This window comes from Ananas comosus, linkage group 11 (assembly GCF_001540865.1).
Source record: "Ananas comosus cultivar F153 linkage group 11, ASM154086v1, whole genome shotgun sequence".
Classification (NCBI taxonomy): domain Eukaryota; kingdom Viridiplantae; phylum Streptophyta; class Magnoliopsida; order Poales; family Bromeliaceae; genus Ananas; species Ananas comosus.
Window position 1 is genome coordinate 11,365,814 of NC_033631.1, and position 23,571 is coordinate 11,389,384.

The 23,571-nt window shown below is 34.9% G+C and overlaps 3 protein-coding genes across 5 annotated transcripts; 1 reads left to right on the top strand and 2 right to left on the bottom strand.

Annotated features, from left to right (window-relative positions):
* LOC109717178 (phenolic glucoside malonyltransferase 2-like) lies at positions 817-1,973 on the bottom strand. The gene is made up of 2 exons (XM_020242851.1): positions 1,494-1,973; positions 817-1,463 (listed from the first exon to the last, which is right to left on the bottom strand). The coding sequence occupies exons 1-2, from the start codon at positions 1,747-1,749 to the stop codon at positions 1,072-1,074; spliced, it is 648 nt and encodes a 215-aa protein (XP_020098440.1). The 5' UTR covers positions 1,750-1,973; the 3' UTR covers positions 817-1,071.
* On the top strand, positions 5,872-7,527 carry LOC109716959 (heat stress transcription factor C-1b-like). 3 transcript variants are annotated; one of them, XM_020242583.1, is made up of 3 exons: positions 5,872-6,006; positions 6,146-6,619; positions 6,828-7,527. In XM_020242583.1, exons 2-3 carry the CDS (start codon positions 6,365-6,367, stop codon positions 7,329-7,331), a joined length of 759 nt encoding a protein of 252 aa, XP_020098172.1. In that variant the 5' UTR covers positions 5,872-6,006; positions 6,146-6,364; the 3' UTR covers positions 7,332-7,527. The 3 variants fall into 3 exon arrangements, with proteins under 3 accessions (XP_020098172.1, XP_020098175.1, XP_020098174.1); XM_020242586.1 differs by having other exon boundaries at positions 5,889-6,006; positions 6,143-6,619; XM_020242585.1 differs by lacking the exon at positions 5,872-6,006 and having other exon boundaries at positions 6,047-6,619.
* Positions 13,308-17,543, bottom strand: LOC109716958 (indole-3-pyruvate monooxygenase YUCCA2-like). The gene is given in 5 exon segments (XM_020242582.1): positions 13,308-13,613; positions 14,680-14,802; positions 14,904-15,152; positions 16,775-16,798; positions 16,800-17,543. Coding segments are annotated over 5 exon segments (1,281 nt in total). The 5' UTR covers positions 17,487-17,543; the 3' UTR covers positions 13,308-13,415.

Sequence of the window (23,571 nt, forward strand, 5' to 3'; positions counted from 1 at the left end):
CAAGGTCTCAAAAATGACTATTTTAACGGCCGATATGACACGTTTTAAGTTCAACCATGTAGAAGTATCCAATTTCGTGAAACTTTAATAGAAAATTCTATTAACATCAAGAGCAAGAATAATATTCCGATTTGAAATTTTGAGTCCTTTATCGCTGTTTTTTATGAGATTGTTTATTTCTCACCGTTTCATTTTGAAGTTACTTGTTCCTAGGCAAACGAAGTTAAACAATTATGAAATTTGGTTTTTGTTCTTAGATAGTTCAATAGTATAGATCATGTCTAACGGAACCGATCGCCGAATTAGACGTCCTTCTATCATCGGAAAACAACTTACAAGTATGGAGGTCTCGTGACTTTCGAAAGCATAGGAGTCTAGCTCTATATATATATATATATATATATATATATATATATATATATATATATATATATATATATATATATATATATCCTTACAGATACATAATTTGACAGTTTCTTAAGGCATACGTGGTATTTTTTCGTGCTCCCATGTTCTGCTCATTTTTTTCAGTGCCCTCCTTGGCTCCTTCCCAAAAACTTTGGCTCCTTCTCGAGATTGGTTTTGAGATTTTCCAAGACAGTTTCTTATTCCTGAGGTTCAGCTTCTTATTCCTGAGGTCTTCTCCCCCCCCCTCTCTCTCTCTCTCTCTCTCTTTCTCTCTTTCTCTATCGCTCTCTCATCCTTTTTCTTATCCTCTCTCTTTTCTCTCATCCAGCTGACTCTCTGTTTCTCTCTATTTTCTCCTCTCCCATACTCTCTCTCTCTCTCTTCCCTTCTCCTCTCTATCTTAGCCCCCCCTTCTCTCTCGCCGCCGCCCGGGGTCGGCAAGAGAGAGCACAGCGGCAGCAGCAGCGGCCACGAAGGCCTCGGCGAGAGCCGCGGGGGCGTCGAGGATGGAGATGTCTGCCGCCGAGGGGAGGGCTGGCGCGCGGGTGGAGAGCGAGCGTCGGCAGGCGGGGATAGGGCTAATGAAAGGATGGAGGTTGGGGCAGCGGTGCTTATCACCAATGACCCGAGGACTGAGCTGGGCCGGGCCGGTTCGGGCTCCTACGGCGGTCGAGTAAGCTCGGCGAGGGTCTTGGCGCTGAGGCCCGTGGGATCGGGGATCGTGCCGCGGTCGAAGGACGGGGGTGGCGGGAACGGGAACGGGAACGGGAACCGAACCGCGCCGCCGAGCTTGCACACAGCAGCCCAGGATTTGACGAAGTGGAGGAAGCTCGAGTCGTCGCACACCGCGTGGTGGATGGCGATCCCGAGGGCGACGCCGCGGCGGGGGAACACGGTGACCTGCACGGTGGTGAGCGGGATCGAGCTGTCGCTGGGTTGGGGCAGTTGGGGGATCAGCGCGTGGAGATTCGCAAAGTCGCGGGGGCCGGGGCTGGAGAGCGCGTCGAAGCCGTCGGAGCTCTCGGCGACGGTGAGGGGGACGGAGTCGTTGGAGCAGGAGAAGGCGAAGGCGAAGTCAACACCGTCGGCGGCGGCGGCGGGGCGGATGCGGCCCAGGAGAGGGGGGAAGCGGAGGAGGGCGAGGGAGAGGGAGGAAGCGAGTTGGGGGAGGAGGTGGGCGACGAAGTAGGAGGTGGAGTCGGGGAGGGCGTAGAAGAAGAGGTGCTCTATGGGCCCGGTGAAGAGCCACGCCGCGTCGAAGAAGGTAAGGGGGAAGGAGGCGGCGGCGGAGCACGGCGGAGGGGAGATAGAGATGCGGCGGAGGATTCGCATCTCCATGACAGCTCAGGCCTTATTCAAATGACATTTTTTTTTTTGTCAGTCGAATTCAGGTCTTCTTTTCATGGAAGGATTAAGGATTAAGATTTCCGATAACGTGGGGGTGATAGCGATAAGGTAGGGGTGATAGCCGGAGCGAGAGTGGCGCCAATCGTTATCCGTGTTTTTTCTTGATCAAATGAATGGGAGCGGTTGGAGAGTTGCGTTTAGGAGGTGCCGTCGACGCTAACGCCGACATCAATGCGGAGGCCGACGTCAACGCGGAGGCCGACGCCGCCGCAGCCACAGCCCCGTTTCCCGCTAACGCTTTCGAGACAGAAATTTATTAATCATTCTATTATTTCGTAAGCAAATAAAAAAAAAGGAAAAGAGGGAGTTTTTTTTTAATTACACTAATTTTTTTTCTCTAATTCGCCTTCTAATGAGGTTGAATTTTTTTTAATTTTTTAAATTATTTTATTTGATACATAAACTCTTAATATTGAGTTGGCAAATATTTTAATATTGAAAAGTTAGCGATTTTTTTTTGATCTATTATGTTTTTAATTTTTTTAAATAAATTTTAAATTTTAATTAATTTTTAATATTAAGTTGGTAAATATTTTGATACTGAGAAGTTAACAATTTTTTGAATGTATTATGTTTTTAATTTTATTGAGAAGTTAATGATTTTGTCAAATGTATTATATTTTTAAATTTACATTTCAAATTTTAAATTTTAAATAATTATATATTATTTAATTAAAATTTTATTTATCCGCAGTGAAGCGCGGGTTTATACTAGTATAGAGAGAGAGAGAGAGAGTTGAGCTAGAATACTTCCAAAAGCATCAAGAGTTTGGTACTTTTGAGTTTTTAGCTTTTGGATGGAGAAATGTAAGGTTGGGGTGGTGGTAGGTGGTGATAGGTAGAATAGTATTTGATCCAAGAGGTATTAGTAATTAAGGAGTAGATCCAATGGCTAAAAATTTAGAAGCACCAAAGGATGGGTGCTTCTAAAACTATTCTAGCTCAATTCTATATATATATATATATATATATATATAGTAATGTTACAATTTCATGCTTATACCAAAATTTATTCTAAAATATAATTAATGAGCCAGATTTTATGTAGAATTTAATTATCAAAATTAAAAGTTTAATTGTATATTACAAAATAGTTATAGTTCATGGGGTTCTTTGTTTTAATTAAAAGTTTAATTGTATATTACAAAATAGCTATAGTTCATGGGGTTCTTTGTACATTTTCTTTCCCGTATTTTTAGTATTTTTGCAATTTAATATATACTCCATCCATTCATTCACAACTACAGATAAATGGGCGGCCCAGCAAAATAAGAAGTTAGATAAGCCTACTCCAGCTTGAGGCCTTGCTACATCGGCGTCCTTACACAAGCCCAAATGATAGCATTAAAACCCATCTGATTTGCCGTCTATAATATTCCAGTAATTCTCCATATTTTTTATTAAAAATATTTAAGTTATTATCATACAACTTGAATTAAGTTGAAAAGTTGTGAAAGATGTTGATGAAATAGTACAATCATTACATCAGTAATGCTAAATTATTATGAATTATAAGGTATTCTTATTTTCATACTCGATCATAATCATTATTAGTCTATTAATAAGAATCCATAAGTTCTTAATAACCTCCTAACATAAATGACATGATAAATTAATAATAAATTTGCTATTCCAAATATAAAATATGCAACATTTTTGAGAAAATATAAACCTCGAACCAAACGGCTCATAAGTGCATCACTCATTCCTTCAACAACTAGTTACCCCACTCTTTTGACTTAGAATTGTTCTTAACATAATAGGTAAAGATCCAAATCCTTCTTTGACCTTTTTTCTCAGAAATAATTGTTTTAAGATGATTTCACAGATATATTTCACACTTGCATACGACAATTACTAAAATTCACCACAGCCTGCAACCACTGCCACTGCAACCATTAACAGAACTTCTAGAACCCTCATAATAATGGTCACTCCACTTGATCCTTCGTATTCAATGTCATTGACAAATTCACTAATCACACTAGTTTTGTTTTCTCTAATTCTCCCTTCTGAATCTTCTTCTCAAAAATGGCGTCCAATCATAAAATACCAGGTTTAGGCCTTCCTTATCGACAGCAATTGAAAAAAGGCAGCATAAAACGTAAGCCATAGACATGTATTGTCACGGAAAAATGATAAATAACAAAGATATCAGAAAAAGATAATCCGATATATAATAGCAATAACAACAACAATAATAATAATTATATAATATGATCTCATATATTAATTTTCTAAGTAAATAGACGGATAAGAATTATGATATTATGATACGAAAAGGGAGAAGATATATACCCATCAACCCCAAAGACTAAAATCCTAGTATTAGGCCTATAAATTGGATCCCCTGTCTTATTATATAAAATATATTCTATTACTTAAATAGTAATAATTTATGTCAAAAAAGTTTTATAGGTAAGTAAATAGCTGAAATAAACTTACAGCCACAAAAAAAAAAACAAAAAAAATAAATATTGATAAAAAAATATTATTATTTTGTTTTAGGGTAAGATCCCAAAAAATTTAATCAATTTCCAAAGCATTGCTTGGGAAACTAAAATGTGACTTGTGCATAAAAATGCGTGCTTATTAAATGGTCTAATCGAGCTCGTCACATCACACATGTGGCGCTTACAATTTGAAAGCTCTCTGATTGGCTGATTTAGTACACCAAGAACGTCTTAAACGAGACGGCATTAGGACCAAAAATGGATCTTTGATAAAAGTACGCGCACGATCTTTAAAGTCCACGTACGTACTGCTCCACCAGCTTTCCCAGGCGCTTCGCGCAATTATTTCATCCTCCCCCATTTTATTTTTAAAAGTTTAATATATTTATTTATCAAAATTTACTATTATCGCAATAAAAAATTTAAAAAATAAGTAAATGGAATATACTTACCCTTTCATAAATAATAAAATATTATTTTAATAAAATAGAAATAATTTTTTTTTTAAGGCCTAGTTTGAGATTGCGGGAAAATTGCATTACGTGCGCTGAGTCGATTATATAATATTTATTTTCGTACGTAATATTACGTTCCGCATATTGCGATGAGTCGATTATAATATATTAATCACAATCTCATCGGAAAATGTAAAAATATATCTTTATATACTTTTTTTCTAACTTTATTTTATCTAACAGCGTTAGATAAACCTTAATACCAAACTATACCTAAGAAAAGCTTAAAGACCATGATTATTAACTAACCTGTGGGCAGTGGTTTACAAATAGGCCTGTTATTTTAAGCAGTAAAATACTTAATTACTTTCATTATTCCACACATTAAAAGTGGTAAAATTTACTTAACCATTCCTACCGCAGACAAAGAATTTATTAGCTGATATCCGAGGCTTCAAATTCAAATTTTTATTATTTTATACTTTTAATCAAATTTAATTTTATAAAAAATGAAAAAAACGAATAGTATGCTATTTTTTTTCAAAAAAAATTGCTAAAATTTTATCAAAAGAAAAAATCTAGTGAAAAGAACTCTTTTACATCTAGAAGAGAGGACTATTCAATACTGGAGATTTTCTAAGACTATTCATAAATTAATTTCACTCAGATTAATTTATTGTGTGACATGATATTAGAGGTTCTTTGGGTTCAAACCGTACGTCCACGTGTTATGCTCCATTGAATATCATATTTGATTTTTGGAATAATATTAAATAAATTCTACTGATAACGAAAAAAAAAAAAAGGATAATAATTAAATTAGAATTGTTCACTTTCGTAAGAAAAAGGGCGACGTGGCCACCGCATCTGATATGGAGTGGACCGAATCAGCTTCACTGTTTAATTTAGTTGATTTTTTTTTTCTTTTTTACTGTGCCAAAACAATTTGTCACAACATTGCACTCACAAAATCACCAGTATGGTGTTAATTATTGACACATCAGGGATTAGACATGAGAAGATGAAGGATGGAGGAGGCGACACGCGTCCCCCACGGTCACTCTCTCTCTTTCGCTTTTGCTTCCCCATCACACCATCAAGCACCAGTACTTTTGCCCTTGTATAAAATTTGATACATATGCAACTTTAAAAGAGCTTAAGGTTAAAACCGTCATGTAAGTTTTTCTGTGCTTAAGTCGGTTGTCTATTTCTCTCCTCTCTATAAATCATTGAAGATATGGGCCATAGAGATCTAAAACTATCTTCGTAGGACATGCTTGGTAAGATATACATAGTTTCAATATGAATATTATATATGCTGAATATTTTGTAACAATTTTTTTTTAGTAATAAAAGTGTGAGTGCTGAATCAGAATTTCTATTTTTGATGTTGCTAACAATCTTATGTCATTGTAGCAGAAATTTTGAGTATCTTTTCGTCGAGCGACCTATTAAAGATGATTGTAACTGAAAGGAGAAGAAATAAATATGTCATAGAAGGAGATTGAGAGACAAGTCAGATAACATAGATAAGTGGGTCCTTCAATAAATAGAGAGAGAGAGAGAGAGGGAGAGAGAGAGAACCTTATCTTGTATATCTTTAGAGTGGAGGAATCAAGTCCCCAGAGAGAGGGGGTGATGGAGGGAAAGAGTAGCAGTAGTAGTAGTAGCAGCAGCAGTAGTAACAACATGTGTTGGCAAGCGCATGTAGCACCCTTCGTGGCGAAGACGTATGAGATGGTCAGCGACCCGCGAACGGACGCGATCATCCGGTGGGGGAAGGGGAGCAACAGTTTCTTGGTGATCGACCCCGCGAGCTTCTCGCAGCTCCTCCTCCCATGCTTCTTCAAGCACAACAACTTCTCCAGCTTCGTTCGACAACTCAACACCTACGTATACCTGCTTTACATTCATGATCTATAATAATAACTATCTATCTATCTATGCCCATGTTGACTCCCGGTATCTCCGCCTATTTTTCTCTAAGAACTTAAGCTGCTAAATGACAATTCCGTTTTGGAAGTCTAGGATTGATACTGTTTTATAAGCAGGTAGAAAATTGGTACTGTTTGATTATTTTATATTCAACGCTTTGTTTCAGGGCTTTCGCAAAGTAGATCCTGATAGATGGGAATTTGCACACGAGTCCTTCCTCAGGGGACAGACACATCTCCTTCCTTGCATAGTTCGGAGAAAGAAGACGAACGAAATATTAGCGGAAGTGAAGGAGGAGGAGATGCTAATAGAAGAGGTAAGGAGGTTGAGGAAGGAACAAAAGGCCCTCGAAGAAGAGCTACAAGGAATGAACAAGCGGTTACAAACTACGGAGAATCGGCCGCAACAAATAATGTCGTTTCTTACGAGAGTTGCGCAGGATCCTGACTTACTCTCTCGTCTTATACTATCCAAAAAAAAGCAAAGGCCGGGAAGTGAGCATAAGAAGCCGCGCCTCATGGTTGAACCTGCTACTACTAAACTGCTAGAGCAAAGCGTTGGAATAGCTTCTGATGCAGCTGCTCCGGCTGCGAAGGTTCAGTGGAGCTTAGAAGAAGCCGAAGAAGTGCCATTTCCATTCTCAATTCTTGGTCATGGTTTCTTCTATTAGCCTCACATAACTTGATTAAATTATTGCTATTTGTTTTTTTTTCCTTTCATGGCATGTATGCTATTTAGTAGTCACATTGGGTTTCCCCTTTAGTCTTTGCCTAGGAAGGAAGGTATTGTTTGCCTTTCACTAAGATCTACTTGTATGTAGTTCATATTGTCATTAAGTTAATGAAGTAATTTATTTTTTATTTAAATTATTATAAGTGGTATCCAAAAGGGGAAAAGGATACTCTTTGTAAGAGGTATTAAATTTAGTTACAATAATGCTTAATCAATTAATGCTTTTTTACAGTTGATTACATTATTAAAAAGAATTAGACTTTTTCACACATGAAATCTAGTGCTAGATTTTTTATTGAAAAGTATTGATTTAGACATAAGCAAACTTTGAGTCGGTAGTTGAAATTGTGAAGCAATTAGGCTTAGAATTTGAAATCTCAAATACCAACTATCAAATTTTTGGCCACTTATGCGAGGGATGGTTGATGAAGGAGTTAAATAAATATCAATTAGCAATAAATAAATATCAATGAAAATAAGATTTTCATAAATCGATCTCATTTTCATTGATAAATGCCAGTGAAAATAAATATTAATGAATGAAAGAATGAATAAATACCAATGAAAATTTAAGAAAGAAACAAATAATTAAATCTCAATTAGCAATAATTGTTCCAAATAAAATTTTTGTTCCGCTGCTTATGTGTAATGCTGATCCTGGCGATTTGAGCGACCACGTGAGGGGTTTAGAAACGGTATATAAAGGTGATTTTGACCATCCCAATATTTCTGTTTAATTTTTTATGATTTTTTATTTATTTATGATCTAATAATAATATAAAAACGGTTGAAGCTGTCTTAATAAATTTTAATCCGTCATGACAGTTTGAACCGCCTCTACATATATTAATCTTTACTAGTATTTTTAAAAAAAAAAAAAAAAACTAGCACCTCTACACTCTTATTAAAATCCTGAGTCTTTCCAACTAAATCTCAAACTCAAAACCTCTCCCTCCATGGCATAATTTTAAATATAAATATAAAAAGTATAATTTTTTTTTTAACTTAAGTTATTAGAGATAAGTAACTATTTCACTTGTCTTTTACATGATATATGGTAGAGAGGAAAATCAAAGTTTGAATTCTAACAGTTTGCTAGTTTTATTAAACTTTTTTTTATTTATATTAAATCAACGTCTTGAATCTCTTAAAAATTTTAATCGACCTCAAACGTTCTCGGACAGCTTAAACTATTAGTAATAAATAATTTTTTAATATATTTATGCTAATTCTTCTCCTCCAACCCAATATGGTACACTCATAGAAAGAAAAGATTATATCTCATAATGTGGTGTTGTGATTGTATCCTATAAACCAATGCTAGACTTACATTGATAAAACAAATTGAAAAAGTTTAATTTTGCATATATTTATTTTTTAAAAAAATAAAATTATTTATAATTATTTTTATTTTTATTTTTATTTTTTTTTGTGTGAATGAAAATGCCACCGCCAAAGCGAGAAGCCCGGGTGGGAGTGGGAGGATAAGGACACTGTAGCTATCAAGACTCTGCATCCACCCTAGACGATTGATAAAGTTTAATGTACGATAGTCACATCACATTATTCACATTTAGACAATTATATTTATATTTTTAAAAAATATAATAAAAATATATTTTAAAAAATTTGTACTGAAATTAGTAAATTTAAAAAAACAATATAATTAATTAAAGATGTCATATCACTCGTGTGATTGTTACATTTTAGATTTTTTTTTTTTTGCCCCTGTCATAGCTGGCATTGGACACGTGGTGAGACTCTACACGTGGGCCCAAAAGGGCGCCCATTAAACGCAACGAGTTGGGCCCTCGGTGCGCATTATGTACTCAAATCATTGTGCGACAAGAATATTCCATTCCAAACCCCACGATGGGAAATAGGAATCCATTTCTTTTTTTCTTTTTTTTTTTTTGAAGCACTAAATTTTATCTCAGAAATTTTTGTATCACATATATATATTTTTTTCCAACTTATTACGTTTGAAATTATAGAAAAATTACTTTACATACAGTAAAAAAAGTTTAATCTTAAAAAAAATAATATATTTGAAACTGCACATAATATTACATTTTAGATATTGCAATGTCTTAACTATATTATAATTTTTCTGATCTTACCAGAAATATATATATATATATATATAGAGTTCGGCTAGGTGCTTGTAAAAGTACCAAACACTTGGTGCTTATAAATTTTCTATCATTAGATCTACGCATTTGGTCATTTTTACCTGTTAGATTATACTATTCAACCAACCACCCACTCAACCCTAAGAGGTCCATATTATCCTAACCGCACATCTCTTAATTGAAGGGTCGAAAACTTACAAGCACCAATAACTTGTACTTTTAAAAGCATACGAGTTTAATTTTATATATATATATATAGGCTGGAATACTATTAATAGTAAAACGTTTTTTTTTCTATCAAGTTTTTAATCCTTGAATGAAAAATTTTAGGATCGGGATGATATTAGTCGGTTAGAGTTGAGTGGTCCCTCTAGGGTTGAGTGGTCCCCACTGAATTATAGTATTTAATCCAATAGTTAGAAATAATGAAATAAGTTGATCCAAAGGCTAAAAAACTGGTAGCAACAATAGAATTTTACTACAAATAGTAGCCCAGTCCAACTCTATATATATATATATATATATATTCGTCCTAATTTCATTTTGCTTACTAGTGTTAGATCCGCTTCAGTACCACATAAGCCCTTAATGATTTTTTTGAGTACTAAGGGGATCAAACTCACAGGATAACAATCAATATTTTTAGGTCTTAGTTCACTTGAATAGTACACAGAATCTAATTTATGCAAACTTAGTTATAATATACTTTGCATGATCAGATATCTATTTTTTTATTTTTTGAGAAAGCATTATTGTTTTTATGAAAATATCGGAAAAAGAGAGAGATAGAGAAGGAACTGGATTCGTGGCCATTTAATCTCCACACATGTAGCCCGTTAGGAAAGTTTTGCTACAAAATCAACGTCGAAAAGATTTACCTCACGAAAAGTAGAGCATGACATTTTCTTACCTAGCAGGCTAGTACTAGCATAAAATCAAGGACCAATAAGTAATTTTTTGTATTTAAGCATTATGAAAGGGGCATAAAAATTCTCTATAAAAAGACAAACTTTAAAACCAATTTTAAATTTATTATTATCTTTTTGGTATCTTGATTTCAGGGATTCAAAATATCTAAATTTGTTCACTTTTTAGGGAATATAATTTTAGGCGCGACGATATAATATCGGCGTGTCAAATGTATTAAGGAACTATTTGGTAACTGTATAATTGATCCTAAATTTGATCTGACCTTTTACTGTATAAGTTGGAGACTATTTTTTTTTTAAAAAAAATGATAAAATTTAGGCACCAATGACATAATTATTTATTTAATCCTATTTTGTTGAGGTCATTGCATTAAGCAGTACTATGCCATTGGATCGGGTTGTAATTTCTTGGGCTGGATAGAAGCCCAAGTTCAGCCCACATGATCCAGTAATGTCCATGCCCGTGAAAAATAACTGCTTAGCTTGTTTCTCAAACAACTCCTCCCTAGCCAAATACACTGAAACGGTTACTTTAGTTCTTCAATTTGGTTTTCAAGCAATCGGGTGGAAAGAGAGGATTCAAGTTTTGTTATAATCCCCCCATAACTGCTTAGCTTGTTGATTCATATTACCAGCTAAATTTATTTCTAAATGAAATAAATAAATTGGATAGCATGCTATCTATCTCTCTCTTAAAAAAAAAACTCCTAGAGTCCGCTCTTTTATATTTATTGTAAATGGACAAAACAACGCAAATACTCCCTTGCACTTATTTTCTATCAAACAACTAAGTAGTGTAGTTAATTTTCACCTAACTTTACTTCCACTTAAATGTACGCGTACCAAAAACTTATGTCTCTCGAATCAGCTTAGAAATTTTCGGTAAAACGTTTCACAAAAATATCTATATATATTTCAATCACGGTGATTTTCATAAATATTTAATATTGAGATAATAGAGTTTCAAAGGTTATATACATACCGTAGAGGTTAAATACATACCATCAAATAGTTTATATCTAAATCTTACTGATTGTTTTTTTTTTTTNCCAACGTGGTAACCAGGTCGAGCAAATTTACTAACTTTATGGGCGCAACATAATTAAGGACCCACTCTGGTGTGAGTGGTTTACATCACAGTGATAGGACTCAAAGCTGCTAAAGACACTACTGAGTGCGCACCAAAAGGAGAATCTGAGATGCATACCCTCCAAGATACCCGGAGATTCCCCCTCCATGAGGAGAGTGCGCAGGGATGCAAATAGATTCGGATTGGTGGCGCTCGTCTTGATCCATCCAAATGGGGCGGTAAGTAGAAAAAAATATATAAAAAAAATATAATCCATCAGGAATTCATTCCGATCTGCCAAGTTAATAGAACGAAAGGCGGAAGACTCATTTCTTCCTTCGCTTCGTCCCGATCGGCCAAAAATCCGCTCCCGCCCGGATTCGCTCCTAATAGAGTAATAAATAAGGGCCAAAATAGAATTAAAATTAATTCGTCTTGAATCCGTCTTGTTCCGACAAAAAATAGAGCAGGAGATAGGGTACCCCTCCAGCCCCAAGATCCCTTTTTTTGAAGAAACACAAAGTCACAACTTTTTTTAAAAAAATATTTTCCATTGCTTTGCACCCACCACATTGTAATTTTAAGTAATCCAAAACATCTTTTTATCATTTTTTTTTTCATATTTTTATGAGAATCATAGTTTGGAGGTGTTATTCGGATAGGTCCTTAAAATGAAACAATAAGGATATATTGTGAAGATATCGAAGCTGTTTGTGAAGAATTTTAGTAAATATAAGTAAATCAGGTAGTTTGAGATCCAATCAAGTTGTTTTATATTTCTAATCAAGTTTTATTTCTGAAAAAAATAAAACAAATAGTATTTTATCTTTTGTCACCCAAAAAAAAAAAGAAGAAGAGAATATGAAGCTTTCAAAGTGTTGTTGGCTATCATTTTTGTTCAGTAGTTGCAACTATACACCACCGACCATGACATGTTCACCCACTTGTATTTTGACAAATTTGATGAAAATAAGCCCCACTCATCAAAAAGAGGGGATGAAAAGCCTTGATGCCATCATATACGATTGGTAAAATTTGGGTGGTTTCTTATCAATGAGTTGAGATTCTTTAGAATTTGAGATGATGTAGGGTTTATTTTGGCAACGGGGATATGACCGGGGCTATCGAAAGGGCGGTGGTAAAAATCGCAAAAAAAAAAAAAGAAAAAAAAAAGAGTAAACCTGCTCAACTTTTCGAAACTATGTTTTGAATTAGTGTCATGTTTGCATAACAATTTACATAACATCAGCAACAGAATTAAAAGCTTCTTTGGACTAATTCTTGGGCCGCATCTCTAAGCATGCAGCAATTTATCAATCAGTGAGTATATATATGATTAGAAGCCCAAAACTGCATAGTGTAACTAATATGATCTGTGAGTTATCCTTTTGGAACAAGATAAAACATGTAACGTAAGAATAATGATGTCTGTCACCATAACACATAATCTAAATCATAGGTAAAAAAAATAAAAAATAAAAAAGAAAAAAAGCCATAACGCATAATCTATGGACCTTATATTTCATAGGGGACTAAGTGGCAAAACCAAGCTAATAAATTCATTAGGTTAGAGTGAAAACCAAGTAATCAAACATAGCTCTCACTTACATATCCGGGTCAAACTCAAACCAACACCACCTGATCCACCCTTAAAAACCCCTATTTCTCCCAGTTAGTAAAAGCCATTACAAGAATTAATAATATTACAAAATTAAGCTATACACAAATACTGATCATTGAACACACCCTAGATTATACAAAATATATAGTCCAATGTCAAGCTGCTTCTTCAAGTAGAGTCAGGTGCATGCATGGCCGGGCTTGGAGATACAACAGAGACCATGTACGTAATCTCTATCGTGGTGGTCGTAAAATTACTATGGATCAATGCTCTATGATCTGCTTTGGCCATGCTTTGTTTCTGCATTCCACTGTTGCTCTATGTCACGCGCAATCCTCCTCGCGTCGGCGGAGGCGCCCATGAGTCCCCGTCGAGTGAACCCGACCGCATAGAGACCCCTCTCTCCCTTCCAACTGTTGGGGAATGGTTTCCTTGGCAATCCATCTTTATCTGAGAAAAACTCTTTATCCTGAATCAAAACAACTCAATCATTAATTACAGTTCAAAAATTACTCGAATTTCTACAGACCGTTTCTAGCGTAAGTGGCAAAGGATTTGGTAGTTAGTACCGAGGTCCTAAGTTCGAATCTTAATTGATTTATATTTCTATCTAAGTTTATTTATAAAAAAAATAAATAAAACAAATTATTCGGAATTCTACTAGAATCTAATGTGCGGCACTAAAGAGATTAAGACTTGGCTATAGAACATGCACAAGCTTCAAGGAGAAGGTCAAATAAGTTCTTGATCAATCCTGACCTTTTAAGGTGAAAATTAATTAAAAAGGTGATTAATCGGACTACTAATCTCCATCTGGGTTTTTTTTTTCCCAAAATGAAGCTAATTGTTTCTGTTTTGGATTTCTCTAATAAGAGAATGTTTAATTATATAATTTTTGCTCGTTGATTTTTGATAGAGTACTTTATAAATATTCTCTACAAATTAAGGTCTAGTAAGGGACAGCTACATCACTGTTCAAAATTGAGATTTTCTCAAAATTAAGAAAAGAAAAAAAAAGCATGTGAATGTTTTTTTTTGAGGAAAATGTAGCATGCTACCCACTTCATTCATTGAAGAGATGAATTAGGTGAAACAAGATGAGGCAACGAGGGCCTCGACAGAGGCGAACCGCTTGACCAAAAAAAAAAAAAAGAAAAAAGAAAAAACTAAAGGTTACAGGAACAGCGATAGGCAGGAAGGATATGATTCCACAAGTTCGTCTAACGGTCAAACCTATGGACCACAGACATAGGATAAGACCGGATTTTTCTAAAAATTATATCGTTTCGGACCTTCCAGGTGGCCCACCAACAAACTGTAAGTCTGGCTAATCTAAGACCTAAAAAACGTACTCCTTTCCACTCCATCCACCTACCCCAGACATACAACTTTTCTTGAACACATTTTTTGGTACACACCTCTGTCTGTCAATTGATATCCAAAGGTAGGTAGGGGATGGTCTATTTTTTAGTTAGACTTATTTGATAGAAGTTTAGTACATGATCTCGAACAAATATAATGACATGTTTATTTACCTTTAGCCAAGAGGGCACGTTGCTTCTGTAGCCTGTCGCTAGAACTATGGCATCAAAGTCCTCTGATCTCCCGTCCACAAATTCGACTCTATGTCCTGTCATTCTCCTTATCGCCGGCTGCACCTGCACAAATTCGTCAGAGACGAGACTTAGCAATTAGAAATTGATGTCACCTAACATTCAATCAAAACTTTTCAAATGTGTTCTCGTGACATCAAACGAACCTTGATTTCACCGGACTTGATCTTCGCTAGAGTACCGACATCGAGCACCGGAGTCTTTCCCAAGAGTGACTTGAGCTCAAGAGGGCCCACTGGGGGCCGCCTTAGACCGTACCGTGCCGTGTCACCGAGCATGAACCACGAGACGAGGAGCAAAAACTGGTCGACTAACCGAACCGGAAACCACTTAAGAAGCCACATGGAGAGCCCAAAAGTGGATAGGCCCAACATCTCCCTGGGTAGTATGTGCACCTGGCGAATAATTGCAACTGGTCAAAAAGTGGAGCTCATCATAATGGGTTGGACCCAAATTAACTTGAGCTCAACTTAATTATTCCCTTTCTTGAGCATAGTTCTCTACAGCCATCAGCGCACAATATTTGATTAGACATTTTATGTAATGAGTGTGAGAAAGGAACAAAATATAGCATGAAAAGTGAAGGTTCCTAAGGAGTTTCATATTATTTGGAGTAAAAGCACACTAAAGAAGATAGTGCAAGAGTGTTTATGTTGCTATATATTTATATTTATATTTTCTTTAAGAATCGTGAGCTTAACCATCCTATATATACCTAAATTTTGAGTAATTAATTATTCCGAGACTCAAATTCACATACTTACCATTAAAAATTCAGATATTGATCTTTACTATATATAAAAATGTATAGAAATTTTGACGATAACAGCTAGAATCAAAAAAAGAAATAAAAAAATATTTTTTACGAACGATTACGATCAATTTGTTAATATCTCCAATAAACCTATTTAAAAAAGCATTCCCATCTATTTATTATATATAAAAATCAAATTTTGAGTTTCAATTGTAAAAATTTGACAATGACAGACGGAATAAAAAAATTATAAAAGAATATTTCGTATGAACGGTTGTGATCAATTTGTTAATATCTCAAATAAACCTATTAAAAAGAGCATTTCAATCCACTTTAATTAAATTTTTTAATTATTCATTCAAATTTGATATCTAAAATTAAATTCATGTGATAATTTAAAATTTAAAGCTTTTTTTGTTAAGTTATTTATTTGCATAAGAAAAAAGAAAAATTACAATAGGTGTAGAGGAATTTTAATTCTTTCCACGAGCTCACGAGCGATCCCATTCCATTGTAAGTCCAAGACCCTCCAAGAAAAGAATTTACTTCCCCGTCCGCCCAATCTCAAACTAATTCTTTTTTTTTTGTTCCTTTTCAGTATCTTTCTTTCAATCCATAGGTCCACTTATCGACAAATTCAAATTCAAAATTCAAAATCTGTGCTTCTATTAAATTTTAAAGTAAATATGAATTAAACTTTGATATTTTTAGTTTAAAATAAATAGTTAAATTTTAAATTGATAAAAATTTAAAAAATGTATAAAAATATTTAATGTATATTAAAAAAAGAATAATATAGCATATTACAGCTATTTTTAATAAAATATAATATATAAATTTTTAAAATATAATTTTTATTATAAATTTTTGAATAAATATGATATACAAATTTATATTAATTTAAAATAAATTAAAATAATTACTATATATATTTGCACATATACTCAAAATATATATATATATATATATATATATAGTTACAAACACTCTATATTATAGAGTTTTCGGTTGTTGCATAAAAAAATATACGGTTATGATAATATCACTCTATATTATAGAGTTTTCAGCTGTTGCATAAAAAAGTATACGATAACGATAATAATAGTCCCTATAGTTAGTGAATGTTTGGCGGAAAATTTAATAGTACCAAACTTGGTGGCCATGATAGTATAACAGGCTATGATACGAAACGAGAGAAAATTGAAGTATAGCGGGCTATGATAGGAAATGAGAGAAAAGAGTGAACGGTAACGTTACACACACCGTATCTCTTACAACGATCGATGGAAGGGGAGGCATTGTGATTGCAGAGGTCCAAGCAGACCTCCATGCCGGAGTTGCCGCAGCCGACGACGAGCACGCGCTGCCTGCGGAACGCGCCGCCGCTCTTGTACGCACTCGTGTGCGCGACGGGGCCCTTAAAATCCCTCAGCCCTTCGATATCGGGCGCCGCCACCTCCGCGTTCTCCCCGGTGGCGACGATGAGCCACCGCCCCACGTACTCCGCCACCCCTCCTCCCCCCTCCTCGTACTCGGCGCCGACCACCGTCCGGCCGAACGCGGGCCGGATCGCGAATTTCGCAGCGTAGGCCTCCAAATACCCCACGAACTGCTGCTTCGTGGGATACGTGGGGAATTCAGGAGGGAAGGGCATCAACGGGAGCTCGCAAAACTGCTTGGGGAGGTGGAGGCTCAGCCGATCGTAGGTTTTCAACTGCCAAAGCGAGGCTATGCAATTCGACCGCTCGAGTACCAAGCTCGGGACGTTCCTCGCCTTGAGACACGCGGCGACCGCGAGACCCGATGGCCCCGCCCCGACGATGATCGGCCCCGGGACCCACACGAGCCGGTCGGCGATGATCTCTTTGCAGTGCACGTCCACGCTGCATGCGTTTTGGCGGCGTTTCTCCGTGCGATCATGATGAAGAGGATCGTGGGCTCTTTTGCCTTCGTTTTCTTTTATACAACTCTCCATATTGAGATAATTAATATATACTACTATTCTAGTACTCCTAAGTACTATTTAATTATAGCAATTAACCATGAATGGAATAGCGAGGGAGCTTGTGATCGAAGGGGAGTATTAAAGGAAAAGGAGAGCGATGGAACGAAGAGAGGTGGAGATGCGAGGGTGGGTAATATATAGTAGCTTTTGGATGCCAGTGCGTACTTAATTACTAGTGTACGTAAACTAATTTAATTAAATTAAGTACGCCCATAGATCGCATATATTATACGCAGATGAGCTATATCAGGAGAAATTATTGCTTGAACCGTACATTAATTAGCTCTAAACACTTAATTGTTATAAAGCCCTTAGAATCAAAGCTTAAAGGTATATATGTACATATATATATATATATATATATATATAAAAAATCTATAAATTGATTTTTATGTCATCTTATAGAAAATAATTTGGAAATAGTCTAATTATCTCTAATACACTTTATTCAAAAGATTGATGCGATAGAAAACCGTCCAAAAATACTTCTAATATTTGAATGCTGATTTCTTATGAATTAAACAATTATTTTTAGTGCTGTTGGTTTCTAAAATAAATACTTGACGCACTAGATAACTAGACTTTAATATTTATAAATTTTATACAAATAGGAACACATAGGTTTTTTTCAATATTGTAAATCACATATATAAGATGTCGACCAAGTGCATGTAGGGGCAATAGTTTCCGCTATATATGCTAGAGAGAGATAAACAAAGGTAATTTTGCTTAGGGTATGTTTGGTTACCCTGAAAAAAAATTTTCGGGCTTGAAAATTACTTTTCCAGCGTTTGGTTTGATGTAAAAAAATTTTGCCAGAAAAATTATTTTACGGATTCTACGTAAAAGCAAGCTTTTCGTTTTCCGCCAAATCGCGGCAGAAAACGAAAACTCACAGTAAAAAATCGCGGCTCAGGATCAGGGTCCACGAGCTCATGTAAGAGCTCGTGGACCATGTGAGTGGTTCACACCAACTCCACATAGCATTTGGTTTGATGTAAAAAAATTTTGCCAGAAAAATTATTTTGCGGATTCTACGTAAAAGCAAGCTTTTCGTTTTCCGCCAAATCGCGGTGGAAAACGAAAACTCACAGTGAAAAATCGCAGCTCAGAATCAGGGTCCACGAGCTCATGTAAGAGCTCGTGGACCATGTGAGTGGTTCACACTAACTCCACATATATATATTGTAAGAGCTCGTGCCGACATGTGATGATGGTTCACACTAACTCACATATATATATATATTATATATATATATATATATATATATATATAATATATATATATATATATAATATATCGCGGCTCAGATCAGGGTCCACGAGCTCATGTAAGAGCTCGTGGACATGTGAGGTTCAGACTAACTCACACATATATATAGCACCATAGCTGGCTATATATATATATATATATATATATATATATATTATAGAGTCCAGTAGTATGGTGCTTGTAAAAGCCACAAGATTGGTGCTTGTAAATTTTTTACGTTAGATCTACTTCGCGGATCATTTTCAAACATTAGATTATACTATTCAACAACCACCACTCAACCCTAGGGGGGTCCACATATTCTAACCGCCATATCTCTTAATCAATAGCAAAAAATTACAAGCACCAATAACTTAGTACTTTTAAAAGCATAGGAGCTCAATTTTAATTATATTATATATAATATTTATATATATATATATATATATATATATATATATATATATATATATTATTTATAAATTATTTTATAGTATTAAATATATATATATTATACTACAAATATAAATTATAATATTAATATATGTAATATGATAATTATTATATATTAATAATATATAATATATAAAATAAAAAAATATATATAATAATTTTTTATTTATAACTAACTTTTTCCTTCTTTTCCTTTCTTTTCCTTTCAACCAAACAACCGTAACGAAAAACTACTTTTTTTTCCTACAAACCAAATGCTAAAAGCGTAAAATTTATTTTCCTCCGAAAATTTTTTTTTTCACCGAAAATTTTTTTTCCGCAGTTTTACGTCAAACCAAGCAGCCCCTTAGTGAAATACCTGAGTACCAGGTATATATAGATATAAATAAATCTCATACTTTTACCATCCTGAAGTTTGCAAAAAATTCTTTGATACTTGTGGTCAAAAAAAAAAAAAAAGGTTATAAGACCGGTTATAAGACCAGAGAGACAATATAAACTATTGGATGGATGGAGGTGTGAATCTTACGCTTGGTTTAGAAGTGCACAGATAATGTTGCCCGGTTAGGAAAAACATATAGAAACTCACAAGCATAAGCAAACGTGGCTATGCTAGGGGAAAAGAGTAGTAAAGTAGCTTGGAGGTAGGCTCTCCAGATTAAATTAATGGGCATCTAGTGATTCTTAAGATGTCGTCATATAATTGCATGGCGCTTCTCCAATGCATGTAATAAAAGTAGATGCAAACCTTTACTCGAGAAGGCATTAGATATTTGCGTTCGTACAGGTTGTAGATAACAAGATTAAGTTAGATATAGATGCAGCTAATATTAAACTTCTCACTAGTACACACAATTAAACCTATGGATTTTACAAACCACCATTAGTGCATATCATCGTTATCATTCGAGTCCTTAAAAGAATAATAGAAAAGGCACAACTAATATACAAAGGGGGGCTCAGAAATAGGCATCAACCTAGCCACAACCTTTTGACATTTATTTTTAAGTGTTTTTTGCATGTTGGTTAGCATTAAAGGTGTTTGTTTCTTCTTCTTCTTCTTATTATTTTCGAATAATTTTGTTCGTAGAATCTCGAGTTCAAATTTCAAATTTACAAGCAGCAAAACCCCCTCCAACCTCATTAATAACAACCCACATAACAACCACCAGGTTAATTAGCCTAGTGATTATTGCTTCAAAAGCCTATTTTTGAAGTCGATCGAGGACGATTTTTAAAAGCTAGCTCATATAATAATTGTTAAATAGTGGTGATTTGCACAATCAATTTCTCTAGGCATTTATTTGGACGTCAAAATCAGCTATCTAGTGATAAATTGTTTGATACAAGGGTATATTTTTCGTGATTATAATCCAAGAGTTTGGTTTTAATCCATTAAACAAACTTTACAATGATAATTTTTAAATAGTACACTCTACTTACTGAATGGCTTATCATATTCCGAGAAAAACTAAGAATTTGTGAAACAATCGTTATACTCTAAAAACTTATGCTGTTAGAGAACGGTGTTTATATATTTTTGCATTTAACACTTTTCCTCGCGTATGGACTAGAGACTTTTTGCAAGGCTCATGACATGAATTTAAATTAAATAGGAAGAAATTAATAATGTTAGGAGTCTGGCATAATTTGAACTCAGAACCTCCTACTCTGATATCATATACGAAACAACCGTTGTAGTCTTTAGTAAAAATGCGGGTGCATTATAAAGATGCCACAAACGCAGTTAAATATTCAAACTCGACGCCGATTAACTACATTAAGTTTAGATTCCCATGCGTGATCTGTAACACAACACTATGAAAAAGGCAAAGTGAGAGATCCTACTACATAGGGTGGAGAGAGAGAGAGAGAGAGAGAGAGAGAGAGGAACATGTACAAAGCCTATATATACGGCTACAAGTGGAGGAGAGGGACAAATCGATGGGAATTCGCTCGTGCTCCCCCTACGAAGACATTTCCACGGAGTTCTTGGGACCAATCAAACCTTTGTCACTACTACTACTGCTGCTGCCTAGCTTTCAACTTTCAAGTTGGGATCGAGATCTCCCACAGCCCCAATAATTCATTCGAATCTCTACGATCTGAATCCTAGCGCGTGCCTGACCATTCCATCAAGAATCGTGCCTTCCAGATCCCCCTCCATGAATTCAACAAATTAATTATTGCCGCATGCACCAGGTGTATAGGTTTCTGCGTTTATATATCTCCCATTTCCCATTTCTAAAATTAATTAATTCTTCATTAGGTAGTCACCCACGGTACTCGACGCGATCGGTTAAGCGCTCCATAGTTGGTATCTGAGATCTCAAGTTCAAACTCGAGTTAGTTCACATTTTCAACCGAATTCATTTCTAAAAAAGATAATAAACCTAGCAAGTTTCAAACTTTCTTTCTTTCTTTCTAGACGTAAATCTCGAATGCATCGCATGGTGCCCTTTTGATGCATTTGATTTCAGACACTACATAACGCCTAGGTAATAATGAACTTACCAAAACTTTTGATCAAGTAAGATATTATATTGAAAATATCAAATTCTATTTGATCTAAATTAACTATTTTTTATCAGATTAATGTATAAATAAAAGTGCACGCGGTGCACGGAAAAGTTTCTCTTTAAATTCCTCGTTGGCCACACTCTGCTACGTTCCATCGTTTGGTTCCTGCCGCTCTTTATGAACTTTGCCTTTGGAATTTTTTTCAGCGTGCCTCTCTACTACGTACCCTCGTATATGCCTTTTGTTCAGATGACATGTGAGGAACAGATGCGAAATATTGATGGATTTGATCTTCTATTGTTAGCATTTTTATAGCACCAAATTTACCTCTATGGTAATTTCTAAGTTCTAGTGTTTGGTTATCTATAAATGAAGGATGAAGGATTAGGATAATAGGATGTACTTGTTAATAATTAACCGTATTAATTTCGAGCGATCAAACAATTTGACTGGTCGAAAAGGATTGAGGCTGATGATGGCGATGGTTAAATAGCTGATACAGATATCGGTGGCAAACGGTAATAGCGAGGGGTTGTAGATTAGGCATTTGATGATGACCGCTAACCGTGGCTATATACATTTCGTCTAAAAGCGCCAATTTTTTTGTGCTATTAACTTTTTGCCTCTTGAATTGTGTACAACAAAATGTCTCACTATAAGCCCCTACCGTTAATTTTTGATCTGATGACCAAAATATTTGTTCCAAGAACTCAAAACTTATGAGCATAAAAAATTGGGTGCTTTTAAAAGCATTCCAACTCAATATCAATTTATATATAAAAAGATTTGACATAAATATAATATATAGATTGCAATAATAACTAGTTGTAAATTTAGTCACAGAAACTTGCATAAATTTGTATATATAACTCCTCCTGTATCATTAGAAGAGCAATTATTTAAATGCCTAGTTGCAGCACAATGTGAATGAAACCTTTTTGGTTATTTTCAACAAAAAACAAAGTAGATCTTTTTGGTGCTAGTAATTAGCAGAGGGGCCCTGCTAATTATTTAAAATTTTGAAAGGCCTATTAATATTTCTAATACCCAAAATTTGAACCCTGCTCCACTCTTTTCAGTTACTTTTAAACATGCCCGTGCAATGATCATACCATTATTTGTAAAGAATAAACAGCTGTAGTATTTTTTTTAATTCTTATTTGGAAGAGTGAAAAATACTCTCACGAGGGAATAAATTAATAAGTAGAGAGTATAAATTTAAACTCTTTTGGAGATAAAATATACTAAGGCACAATCAAAAATCTATTCCTCTTTTCCTTGCATATAGAATCCATAAAAAGAGGATGCATTAATTTTATGAGGCTGCAAAATAAACTTACCACCAAATTAAGCACCAAAAAAAGAAATCCAATGTGAAAATTGTAATAAATGACGCATCTTCCAAAAAAAAAAAAAGAATAAAAAAAACTTGGATATATGTATGGATTGGTAGGCCAAAATTGTGTGTGCATATAGTCTACTAAAATTCTTAATAAGCATCTATTTTTCTCATTTACAATATTCAAGGCTCGTGCAAATCGAAGGAAAACATATAGAGTTAGGTTAAATTTTGACCAGTTATTTAGAACCATTTTGGTAAATTGAATCATGCATTGATGTGTCATAAAAGGAGCACCTCACAAGTGATGAATCTTTGTCAAGCACTCAATAAAATCTTAAGAAAAATTGGCGACCTAACCAAGAATGATCATTCCCTTGTGCATGCATTAGCTTTTGACGTTTTAATTAGGGAAAAGGTTGCGAAGAACATTCAAGCTGATTGTTTGAACCATCATTTTCAAGCTTTATTGAAATTCTCAACCACTAATT